At 38.0% G+C, this 13,218-nt stretch overlaps 1 protein-coding gene across 4 annotated transcripts in view; it reads right to left on the bottom strand.

The window, feature by feature from the left end:
* Window positions 1-2,368: 2,368 nt before the first annotated feature.
* Window positions 2,369-13,218, bottom strand: part of STK39 (serine/threonine kinase 39) — an 88,645-nt gene continuing 77,795 nt past the window's right edge. For all 4 annotated transcript variants that reach the window (XM_039555057.1, XM_039555056.1, XM_010406833.3 and 1 more), the window contains 2 exons: window positions 7,910-7,974; window positions 2,369-3,873 (listed from right to left, as the gene is read on the bottom strand). In XM_039555057.1, the coding sequence (XP_039410991.1) occupies window positions 3,799-3,873; window positions 7,910-7,974 (140 nt within the window). In that variant the 3' untranslated portion in view covers window positions 2,369-3,798. The remainder of the gene's footprint in view (window positions 3,874-7,909; window positions 7,975-13,218) is intronic.

A 13,218-nucleotide genomic window follows, 5' to 3' on the forward strand; every position in this document is an offset into this window, starting at 1 on the left:
CATCTTTCACGTCAGGAGAGAACACAGGCAAGAGAAAATTCAATTATGTTTCCTGACTTATTTCCCTGCTCCCCCCCTTCCACTCCCACTCACAAAGTGTGTTCTAGGGCAATAGAGGAAATTGTGATAGTACATAGATAACATTTTAGAAAACAAAGATACTTACCTAGCTAGCTGAACTGCAGTTTGAATGCACAACTCTGTACATGTTGATGGGAATATCTGAGGTCAGCACTTGTCAGAAGAAAGAGATGTGTGCTCCTGTTCTCTTGGCACAAAAAGCATATGTTGCCAGCATAGGAAACAGCTTTCCTGGCCTAACGCCCACGCTGGAGTCCCACGAGATAAAAGGCTGGAAATGTCCCTTCTCTCCCACTCCTTTACACATGCAGTTAGTCTCCAGACCTGGTTCTGTGCTGAGCTAAATTCTATGTTTATATTCATCCTAACACTTTGAAACTAATAAATGCAGAACTGTGTTTTGACTGACTTTCATCTCAGTCCACAGAGCTACTTTCAGCAAGCTAAAGCACAGCAAGCTGGCATAGCTGGCTCCATGGACACTGACATTAATCAGCCCACAAAGCCTGCAAGTGCCCAGATGCAGGCACTGGCATATAATCATCATACAGATGATTTTATTTTTAGCAGCATCTAATTAAGCCCTATTTTCCTGGCGTTAGAGACAGCTATATGGTAGCTCACCTGTTCCAGCTTCACCTCACTAATTAGAGACCTTTTCTTTCAAACAAGGCAGGTGCTGTAGCTAGCTACATCAGCACCACAACTATTTTGGATCAAGTCATGTCACACATATAAGAACTTTACCCAGCTCCTTAACACTGTTCACATAAATGTGAAAAAATGAATAGCTGCTAGATTTCTCCCTTATTATTCAACAGAGGATGAGCATATAATATAAAGGAAGCAAACTATTACATTTGGCATTTACTTCTATCATAGCTTGCTCACTGTTTTCTACTGCAATCTACTATATATTTTCACCTTTTTTTAACCTGTATGTACTGAGAGTATAACCTACTTATAAACTTCATTTTAACACACTAAAGCTTTAATTACCCTTTCTTTCTACCTTTTAAAAAATTCATTTTGCTCACATTGCATTTATCCACAATATCTTAGCAGTAAGAACAACAAGAAAAAAGTTTTAAAACCCAACACAGCTGTGGTAAGTAACAGCGCCACAAAAATTTGCTGCCTCACTGAATCACAGAAAGCATCACCGTGTTTCTGCATCAGACCACAAGTGAGCAACAACTGTTACCACTTTATCTTGGTACAATACTGCTGACTGCATCAGTTAAAGCATTACATTCTTTATTTAGATACCTCCTGCAGCCCCAACCAGCACAGCAGATGAGCACTCTTGACAGTTGCTACTCATACCCCAACACTTTTTCCCCAGCTTCTGGGGAGATGTATAGCAAGTCCAACGTGATTTTCATCCAAATACATGTTCTATATATATTCCACTTCTTTTTCTAGATCAGTGAAAACAAAAAGCTTCCCTTTTCATTCACTTCTTTGCCAGAAAAAGTATTGCCCCAGCTAACTATTTTGCAGGTGGATTAGTAAATAACGGTGCAATACTTACAGAAATGTACATTAAAACATATAAAAATAATCCAAGAGCAAGGCTCAGAATTTAACTCCTCCCGGTCCTGCTCAGCAGCCACTCCATCGCAGCACTGCAGGTTATCACCTGGGTCACTGGGAAGTGCACGTTTAAGGTACCTTTTTTATTTCCTCACACTCCCACACGAAGGTGAATGACCAGTTGCCAGCTTGCAGCCCGCCCCGAGCCTGCACAGCCGAGGCTGCCCAGAGGCCGAACCCCCGCCGGGGCCAGCCCCTGCCCGCCGCCCGGCACCCCCGGCCACGGCCAGCACGGTGCCCGGAGACACGGTGCCCAGGCCCCTGGGGAAAAGTTCACTTACCGCTGTTGTTCGCCAGCCGCACGGCTGCCAAAACCCAGCCCAGTACCAAGGCTCGCCCACCAAGAGCTCTGCGGCCACCAATCGCCCCAAGAGGCCTGACCAGCCCCAAGGCGTCTCACCTGGGCCGCGGACCCCACCCCGGGCCCTCCCGCTCTCTGCCCACACAAACCAGCAGCGCACAGGGCCGGCCGCGGGAAAACCATTGATTTCTTGAAGTAACACCTTGGGAGCCTTAAAAATGGCTTCTGCAAAGCCCTAGAGAGCAAGGAGCCAAAGCAACCCTCTGCCCCGAGGGAGTAAGCGGCATTTCCTCTCCTTCCCAGCTGCTGCTCCCAAACTAAGTAAGGGCACCAACCTTTTGTAATAACAACACTGTAATCCACTCAGAGCATGGAAATTGAAAATACAAATCAGTTTGTGCAATACATCTTTATTTTAGTTTTATTTTTTTAACCTTTGCAGTCATCTTGGAGTAATCATCATGTAAACAGTAGGATAGGATGGGATTACATTGAGTTGTATGCAAATAGTTCTAGAACACCTCAATGATTATGACAAGGCATTATAAATAACTTCTCTTAATAATATATATTTGCCATTTTCAGTACATTAAAGAGCTGCCACTTATCTAGGATTAACTAGGAAGTAGTTTAAATTGTAACCTCTGAGAAACACATCTCCACATGTGAAAGTCTTTCTAAAGTTCCCTAGCTCCGTAACATCTATGTCACAGGTTAAGCAGAGGACTACTTGGGTCAAAGTGTTTTCTTTGTAACAGACTTTTACTTGATCATTGCACAAAGCCCTATTATTTTCACTCCACCTTGGTATTTTGCAGAATTTCAAATAAAGCTTTAGTTCCATTCTTCAAGTTTTTATTCACCTGTATGAAACCAGTTTCTATCATTAAGGGTAAGTCAGATCAGAGATGGACACAGTAGGCTTTCTACCTTAACAACAACAGTTCACAGTAGCTCTAGCTCATAGACTCCCCAATAAAGCATAGTCAAAATACTCTTAACACCTTTGCTACTGTATATCCCCTCCTTGCCCAGGTAACTAGATATATTTTTATATATTGTACCATATGTATGGTACTTCTAGAAAATGGAGATTATTTATATAAGCAGCCTCAGGCACATTCTTAAAACATTAATATCTGCAAGGCACCTCCCACTCCCTTGACAATCAGTTTGTAGACTGTTGGTTTTTTTTTACACACAACCAACAAAAGCTTGCTAATGCCAAATCAAATAATTTCAAGAAACCCCTAGAAGTTACCAAATACTTCAAAGACATATCTGAAACTTTTTAAAATAGTGGGAGCTTAACTGCAAATAGCACATAATCAAGTCAAATAATTTTCTTATTACTAGTATGTGTAATGCATAAATATATGAAAAATAAAATTCACAGTCATTTTTAAAACTAGAATTCAAGTTTGGCTAATAATTCTAAACTTTTATATGTATGTTAATTTCTAAATGTAACAGAACAGAGGCAGTATTATCAACCACAAGTACAGGTAAAATAGTATCACTCAAAGTCTATGAAAGAAGTAAGCTTGATAGAAAATTCCTTTTATAACCAATAAATACAGCCACCTGAGTGCATTTCCACAGGCTTTTCACTTACGGGGAATCCAAATCAGCTGCTAAGAGACATTTAGGAGCATTTTGAAAGTTAACAGCAGCGGTGTAGCTGTGGGCTTTGCTTGTTCTGACTTTGTGAATTGCTAGATAATGAAGCAGAACTCAGTGTGTGGTGCATTAATTTTCCTTTGCATCTAAGCTGGCGTTTTCGCAATCTCACAATTCGGCTTGGGGTCAAGGGACAGACATCAGCTGACACTTAACTGAGCAAAACCAATCAGTTTCACTTCATCGGGAATCTCAGTGCCATCACAGCCAGAGGCCTGCAAGTACAAACAGAAATGTTTAGTATTATCACGCTACAAAGCACCAGGATATAAAGTTTCCCCATCTCGCCCAGTCAGCAAACAGCTTGGTTGAAGGAAAGCTTCAGACTGCTTCATGTAGCCTCCGTCAGTGTCAACCAGTTGCATCCTTAATTTTAGCAAACTCTTGTAGTCAATATTAAAAATTACAGAAAAGAATACTGGAAAATGGACACTGAAATACCCAAATTCTTTAAGCCAAACTTTCCAGACTGGAGCCAAATTTCCTTTTTCATGGGAGTAAATGGTTTTCACTCATGAGGAACAACTAATATACATGTACAGAATCCACTTTTTACCACTGTGCTGTACAGAGAAAATGTCTCATGAGTCCAGCCAGCAAGTTAGTTTGGAATACCAACCAGCTGAATTTTTAAACAAGAAATTGAAGCAGTCTATGAAGAGTAAATACTAATATTTGCAAAAGGACAGCTCCCTCCTGACAGTGCAACCTAGTAACGTACAGTTTAGATTCTTCAGTAAAGCCTATCACAATACAAACTGGCACAAGAGATCAGTTAATTTTTCATATGTAAAAGTAAGAATATAAAACCACTTTGCTCAGGACTAAACTATTACTTTAGGTCTGTTTTAGAAAAAATATGCTGGAGGCAAAATATTTTTATGTTTTGATTTTTAAACACAAAATTGGCATCTGTAGGACAAAGTGACTACCTTTTAAATAAAGGTATTTATACATTTTTATCTGCATGTTAGATAAGACAAAATATTAATACAATTGGATTAGAAGTGTGTAACACTTACTTACTTATGACAGATGCCTTCAGATTCTTTTGCGTATCACAAAATATCCCCAACAGAACAATTGGTTCACCCTAGAAAAATCTTTTGATCCTTTTTTGCATTAATAGCAGCTGAACCCTTTAACAGAACTGGTTCATGAACATGCACTATAAGGTAAAGAGCTTTCAGACTGTGCATACAAGGTGCACCAAGTGACATAATCCATTGAATTTTCATGACAAGAAATAAACTATGTTGACACCTGTGGAATTATTACATTAGGCTAGTCCTTCAAATTTACTCTGAGCAGACACAGACAACAGAAGATCTCTCTCCAGATAGTATTTCACAGCTCTTATTCCACAGAAGTAGCAAGTTAAAGGTCTGAGATCATCACTCTTGGTAACTATTCAGATATCTGAATGGTTCTTGGATTGGGAATTTACCAAATAAATGCAGTTTCAATTTTGCACTTAAACTTTAATGCTAAAAAGTGCTAATACTACTAACACTGTTCTACACTCTAGCTAGCTATCAATCTCTTCAAAACCATGCTAAGTAACATATCTAGATGCATATAGATTTTTAAATGCCTTCCTTATCAGTATTATATTTTATCTATTTAATGCACCTGGAATCTATTAACTTAGATTTTGTGCTTAGCATAAATACAAATACTATAAACAAACTGCAACATAAAAGTATTCAGTACAGACTGAATACACTCTCTCATTAATGGGTTTTTTCCCACCCTTTCTGATAAGCAGTCCTTACACAAAATGCACATTATGCTGTGCAATAATTTTGTGTTTCCTTGAGTGTTACCAAGAGTATTTGTATATTAAAGCAGCCTCCTTCCCAAAGTGTGGACAGCTGGCTCCTAAAGGAAGTTTTCATTCTGTGTTAGCCAAGACAACTAGGGGATATTTAACACTATATATGTTTCTGCAGAATGACCTCTTTGTAAGATCAAAGATACACTCTTAAAAAAATATGCAAGAGGGGGAATCCAACCCCTGCCATCCAGGCATCTCACCTTAAAAATTTTGTTTATTATTTCAATAATAATTAAATACAAAAATAGTTAAGATATAAACTGTTCCTTTTCGCCCCCAAATATGAACGTTCTTGCTGTGTGAATAGAAATATTATATAGCAGCAAAATACCAGCAATAGCAGCCTTTAAGCAGTGAGATACTAACCAGACTCCATGTCCAGAAATACTAGCAACTAATCCTGGACTAAGGAATACTTTTCAATTGAATTTTCTGAATAGATATAGGATTAGCTACATTTAGACCTTTAATCCTCATTAAATATTTACCAATAAAATGTGTTTTAATCAACTCGTATACAAGCGCTCTCAGATTCAATGAGATCTTGCTAAGAGGTAACAAGACCCAGTATTGCATACCAAGATATAAGAGAGTTCTCATAGGCAACAATTCATTCAGCAACTTCACTACACAATACAGAAATAGGCAGAAGCAGAACATATATCAAATTAATCCAAGGATAAAAATAAATTAGGATACTTCTTGTTACGGTCTTTCCCCATAAAATAAGAACTAGTGCAGGAAACCTAGGTCAAAAGTATCAGGAAGAAACTAAGGTTAAAAATTAACTTCCAGAATTGCTACCTATCCAGTGGAACTTACCTACAGCAGGGACATTGATTTTGGATTGTCTGCTAGTTCTGATTATGGTAAGGAGCAGGATGATAGCAGCATTCACTTACTGGCATCTGAAATACTACGTTACATTGACTGGACCCCAGCAATAAATCCAACTGAATCACCAAAAAACAGAAAAAAATATCCCAACCTAAATTTTCAAGTGGATTTGTTTTCAACATATACAACCCAGACACTATGGGATATTACATTGTGGAATCACAAGCCTCTATTTTAAGTGTGGGATCGAGAAACCCAGACTTCTGCAGAGCCTCTGGAGTATCTGTTATCTAAATGCTCTTGGTCAGATGCCATTTACTACACAATAAAGCCAAGTCAGATGTTAAGGCAGCAAGAGCACAGATCAGCTGCAGTAAGAAAAGCATCAGCCTTTAAGCTATATTTATAACAAAGGCCAGAGAAACAAAAGAATTTGAGTTACATGTCTTTATTTTCCTACCCCAACCACTTCTCACAAGGAATGTGGAAGTTCTGGGGATTCTACTGGACTGTAGGGGAAAAATGAGTTCAAATGAGTCAGCTAAAACTCATCACATCTGTATAAAGAATGACATGGGAAGAACAGTCCTGAATTAACACATCATTATCAACTAGGTCTAAAAATGGCTCTCTACAGCCCATCTGAAGCAGCTGCTTTTATAAACAAAGCTGTGATTCTAGAGACCCACTTATCTAACAGACATTCAGTCTAGTCTCTCATGTGTGACTGAGTCACTCTCAGCAAAAGGTGCTGAAAACTAATTGCTATTTGCATACCTAATAATTCAATAGCTTCAGGTATATAAATTTTTCAGCTTCATTTTAGCAAGAAATAAAAACAAACAGCACATCAATTCTGACTCAAGTTTTTGCAATGTAAATTTATTAATATTAAATTAAATCTATCATGCTACAATCAAAGTTGATGAAAATTCAGGACCCATGGTCCAGGGCACAAAATGCAGCACAGTAAAGAGTCCCAAGCCCAAAGCCAGGGTCTGATGACATACATACAGAAGATAGAAAGAGGTGGGGAGGGAGAAACAGTAATGAAATACAGTGGGAGAAAGATCAGCTCGCAGGTGGGGATGGTCAACTGAAAGAAGGTTGAAAAGAAGAACTAAGGAGAAGCAAGCAGTGCAGAAGGTGACCCGCATGCAAGAAAAATGGTGGCAGGGGTTGTAAAAAATGGGATTGGAACAATATGTCCATTAACAGAGGACACTTCAGCCAGGGTAGAGCTAAGGGGGTGGGGGTGAAGGAGTGTTAACCTAGCAATTACAGTTTTCTCTGCTTTACTTGTTTCTGCTATTCTTCCCAGAGGCTTTCTTGCTGCAGTTTCTCACCTAAACCTCAGACTGCCTCAGAACTCATGTGACTGAACCTCCTTCCCCATGCAGTTATGGAGCTGTCCTTTCAAAACAGAGTTTAATCTTTTTGTCTAATACACAGCAGTTTCCATCACCTTACCTGTCAACACATTTATTCAACAAAATAGCTGTAAATGACATAGAACCCAGACTCTATGTGAGTATTGTGATAATTTATTTGTTTCTTCCATTGATGCTTTTACCTACCAACTTAAAAGTCAATGTTTTCAAGGCCTTTGGATCATCTACTATCTTCTGTAAGTTAGCAGCAACTGTAAAAGAAAGACACAAAAATATGATTTCCAAAAAATTGCATTCAACTTGACATCAAGCCTTTTCTTGAATCTTCCACTTAATTCTACATACATACATGTCTGTAAATTACCACTTGAATCATTTAATCACTCTCTAGCTGCTGTTTCAGAGGGAAGTTGGGCTGCCATAAATCCTGCTTCCTTTCTTTCGCAGTCACCGATATTTTGTGACTATGTGAACTGATTCAGGGGGAAAATCTGCCTGAAAACCAAATGACAGAAAAAAACCCTACTAATTTTCAGTTGAGTCTATTCCATAAACAGTTAACAATCACACAAATGCAAGTGCAAGGAAGATGGGAGAATCACACAGCCAAGGATAAGGTGATGGCTGGCATGATTTATATCACGTTTCTGCTATAGCCAGGGTCACGATCTGCACAAGTTTCTAGCAGGAGGCTGAGCTCACTGTCCCCTCTAACTGGCTTTATGCATGTGTTTCTGTCCCGTTTTTGGGCTGGCATCAACACTGACGCAGACTCTTGGTGAAATGTTACAGCGCACTAGCAGGAAAAAAAAAAAGAGTTAAAACATAATTATGAGTGTGATAAAAAAAGAGATGATCTTCAAACTACTCTCTTAGCAAACATGATCAAGATTTCTGAAGTAACAGCAATAAACACTTGATGAAAAAACTGAATGAACAGAGCCTGAGCATCCAGAAAAGGAAGCTCTATGCTGTAACAGAAATAGCAGGAAGGAAACAATTTACTCTTTGAAAACAGAGGAGGAGAATGTAGGAAATTAATAAACACTTTTTCTATCAAAACACCTAAGTTACATTTTTAATTGGTCTGTTTTAACAATACTGCTACCATTAATCTTGACCAAAAAAAAAAAGTATGGCTGCTTTCAGCTTTGTATGTTTACGGAACGGGCTCCCCAGCTTTGCACAGTCATAGATCCTGAACTAACTCAGACCAAATCATAAAGGGCCTTTGTTCAAGACTGATGTATGAGCACAAGATGTCATCAACAGGATATGAGCATGAGACAAATATTTCACACCTGGCAGAGCTGTTTAAACAAGATTATAAAAAGGAAACGAACAGGTATTAAGTAGCAGACATTTCTTAGTACACTGAATAGGTGAGTACCATAAAGCAGAGCAGCAAGAAAGTAGATGCTGCCCATAAATAACTCTCTCCACATAGTTCATACGGTGGAAGATACACACCAAACATTTGCATGTTCAATGTCCTACTGCTACAAACTTAGGTTTCTGCTTCCTCCATCTTCTAACATTCTGATGACAACATTTTCACTCCCACTGTGCCTGATCATGCACGATCCACTGTGTAATAACAGAAATTCACCTCACAGGGGAAGTACAGTATCTAGCAAGGGAATTTCGAGAAGTAAACAATTAGGCTAATCTACCACTGTTAAATGCAAATCAATTTTCTGTGGGTCTCATTTTCTTTATACAACTAAAATAGCATCAAGGATGTTTTATACACTTGTAATAAACTTAACCAGAGATGAAAGGGTGTTTGAAACTGAAGATGGGACTTAAAAGCAAACATAAGGTACATTTTGTAGAGAACACTTTTTATAAAGAAAAAAATTAACCTTCACAGTTAAATGAACTCAACTACAGGCACTATAATAGAAATTCTTTCCATTTTTAAGCTTCATAATCTTCATTCTAGCCATTACAAACGGTTTTTATTTTAATCACACAATTCACTTCCACAATCTTTTAAGTCAATTTTATTACAGTACCTCCTACCTGATAAAATACATGCAAATAATTATGCTAAAAATAATGCTTTTCATTACAATTAACACTTAGAACCTCATATGTAGGCAAAAAGGAACATTCAGCCTCATAGCTCCTGAAGCCAGGATAGAATAGCTTCGATTTTTTATGTCTTAAAAATCTGTAAATACAATCATGCACTCAAGAGCAGCTCAGCTCTGGCTTATCCAAATCTCTGTAAAAGGTATCTTAAAAAAAAAAAAAAAAGAACAAATTCTCTAGCTAGTGTTAGCTGGCTTCACTGAAATGAGGACAGTGCTACAAAACCAGATAGGCATTGGGTCCTAAATCCCAAGATTTCTAACTTCACCTAAATAAAATGTTACAAAAATACGAGCTTCAAGTGCATGTGTATCTTCAGGAGGGGCAGCCTTTTTAATTTAATGCTGAACAGCTGTGGAACAACTAAGGCAAGTCAGTGTGCTGCTGGGCTATTCCCCCCGAGAGCAAAACCCTCCAGCCGCCCTAAGGCAGCTACTGGCAAAGGTATTATTACTGCATTTGCAAACAGCAGCCCATGATCAGCAAGTGTTTTAATGAACTAGCATACAGTGGGGTAAGTGGCATCAGGGATGTCACAAGTCGTACTGAAGTCTTGAAAAGCTCTGACCCTTCAGGCTGATTGATTCTTTACCAGTGAAGAGATTAAAAATTTCCAAGTAAAAATAGCAAAATTAAACTTCCAATATATGTAAATATTTAATGCTTTGTTGTTGTTGTTACCTAAACAGTATAATAGAAATTAGTGGTATTTTGGATGGTTATCATTCCTCAAGAAAGCCAAGAACAGTGTACAGTAAAAGGCTACAGGGGACACAGTTTTATTTACTCACTTGTCTTTTAATACAACCCTAATTCAGAATTAGTGGTCACTTCAGGCAAGTAAAAAAACCCAATTAAGTGGAACTATTAGGCTTTATTGATTAAAATCTCCTCCAGCTACTGGATTTAGGCTCTTTTCATTCGGGAAAATTATTTATTAGGCCAAGACTCACTAACCCCCCTAGTACAGTTCATGTGCAAAGTTCTAATTTGGCTTAAATAAGACAAATGAGACTAAAGTTTCTAGATGCAGGTGAACCCAATTACATCTGCAAACAATAGAGAGGAAAATAACCATCCCATTCTCACCACCTTTCCCCACCCTGCAGTCCCAACAATTCTTGTATTGCAAGTCAGTGAACAAAGTCAATTTAATACAGTAACACTCTCCCTAAAGTGAAAAGGAGTTTCACACTAGGACTTTCTAGACAGGCAGGAATTGTTTTCTCCACAGATACTTAAATTATTTGGAAACGTGAAGAGCATTGTAAAATATATGTCTCTAGGTCTACTTTACACCATATCTCTAAGTTAAGTATACTGCAGTTCCTATTGACAAAGCCATTTTTCTTTGAAGTACTCTGAAGTCATGTCTTGGATGTTGTACTTGTGAAATTCATAGATTAGCTCGCCCGCAAGAAGCACTAATTGATAATTAAAATCCTGTTGGGAATTCACTGTTTCTACAAGACCTGTATATACTATACTCAACTTTATTTTGCAGAATGTTTCTCAATATGTTATGGCCATGCACCTATAAAAGTCAGAAGAAGAAACATGAACAAGAAAAAATTAAGCGGTGATGGAAAAATCTTTGCCAGCAGTAACCTCAGGTAAATATACTTCAAATCATGCCTTGAAGCAAAAGCTCTCTTCAAACGTTAGCAGCAGGTAGCATTAGCACAAGGGGCTTTTTGTTGTTTACAACAATAAATGAGGTGCTGTTCGCTTTCTTCAGAAGGCTTCTGAAGGACATATAATCAACCTACACACCACAAATCATTCCAGGTTCTTTTGCAGGTTTTGCTCACTGACAAATGGTTGTGCCATTCTGACAAATAAGTGCCTGCACTTGCAGAACATGCAATAGGATAAAAGGTCAAACCCAGCATATAAATATACGCAACACAGGCTGCGAATTACAGATGGAATAAATAAAAAAACTCCACATAACTAGAGGCTTTGGCATGTATATAACAGAAGTTACTCTTTGCTATATGACAATTTTGGCCAACCACATAAATTACAGTTTTAAAATGACTTATCGATATAAGGTAACAGAACAAAAAAAGGCCACCTTTAAGGTCTTACAAATGTAAGAGAGTAACCATACTTCAGGCAGTCTCTAATAGCTGTTCTGCTCCTGTGATGTGACAAAGCTCTCTCTCTGGTTACTTAAAATTCTTAACACAGCATGAAACTTAACCCTAATGGCTTCTGAAGAAGGAGAACTTCTGGAAAAGTTAAAATTAATGAGACAGTAAATAAAGCTATATGAAATACAGTTAAACTATTTCCAGTACAATGCCTACCCAGCCAACTAAGCCAGAGCCATCTGGCATAAACACAGACACAAGCAGAATCTAAAGCTTGAGACAATATTTCTGGGGTGCTCTCAAAAGAATAATGATTCATCTGCTTTTCCATTTTGCAAAGAATGGATGGGCAACCTCAGAAATAGCTCATGAATTCATGCTTAGGTTCAGTAGTTTGCAAAGCTATTGCATATTGTAATCCTGAAATTCAGATATGAGGAAAGGGAAGCATTATTCAGGCACAAAATTACTGTCACCAAAAAAAGGAGAAAAATTATAACCTCTGAGAAAATGAAAAATATTTTTAATAAGTTAAAAGTGAAATATTTTTTATGTAGTCCAAAACTCAGTCTATAAAAAATAGCTACCTTCAACTGCTCCCTACTTCATCAACAGTATGGCTGTTAGAGACAAGCTCAAACCTCCACAGATTTATTGGCTTTCCTGCTGATTGTTTCAAATATTACCTCTTCCCCAACAGGAGGCAGTTATTTTACCATTTTCATCTGATACACAGAGCTCACCATAATTAACTGCCTTGGGAGTCTTCTGGTTTGAGGATTAATGCTGTATTCTCCTGTATGGGTCTTAGGAAGCGGGGTGCCTGAGTAGCAGGATATACTTTTCAGTGGAATTATCACTCCTGAAAATTCAGCTACTGGTAGGGTTTTCCTCCAAAAGGCTGAATTTATTATGCATGCTCTTGAGGCCATTTCACATATTGCAAGAGGTTCACTGCAATCTATGCATTCATTTATATTTCATACTACATAGTGGTTTTCATGCATTTGCAAGTTCAGAACCAAGTCAAAACTAAGTTTTAAAACCTAGCTAGTACTGGATTATAGTATATTATGCAAACAATGAAAACAATCAGTGTTTAGAGCTTTTGGTAACAATTCCTCCAGATCTCTGTCTGTCTTGTTATTATCTAATAGCTGACAAACTGTCTGCCTGAAAGATTAAATGGCTCTTCAAAGAGAGATCAAAAAGGTCACTTAAGTGTAATGTGATTCCATTAGTTCAACCATTCAGGATGCTAGTAAAAAAATCCCTTCTGTTTATGTTGTTTGAGAACAACAG

Source organism: Corvus cornix, chromosome 7 (assembly GCF_000738735.6).
Source record: "Corvus cornix cornix isolate S_Up_H32 chromosome 7, ASM73873v5, whole genome shotgun sequence".
NCBI lineage: Eukaryota > Metazoa > Chordata > Aves > Passeriformes > Corvidae > Corvus > Corvus cornix.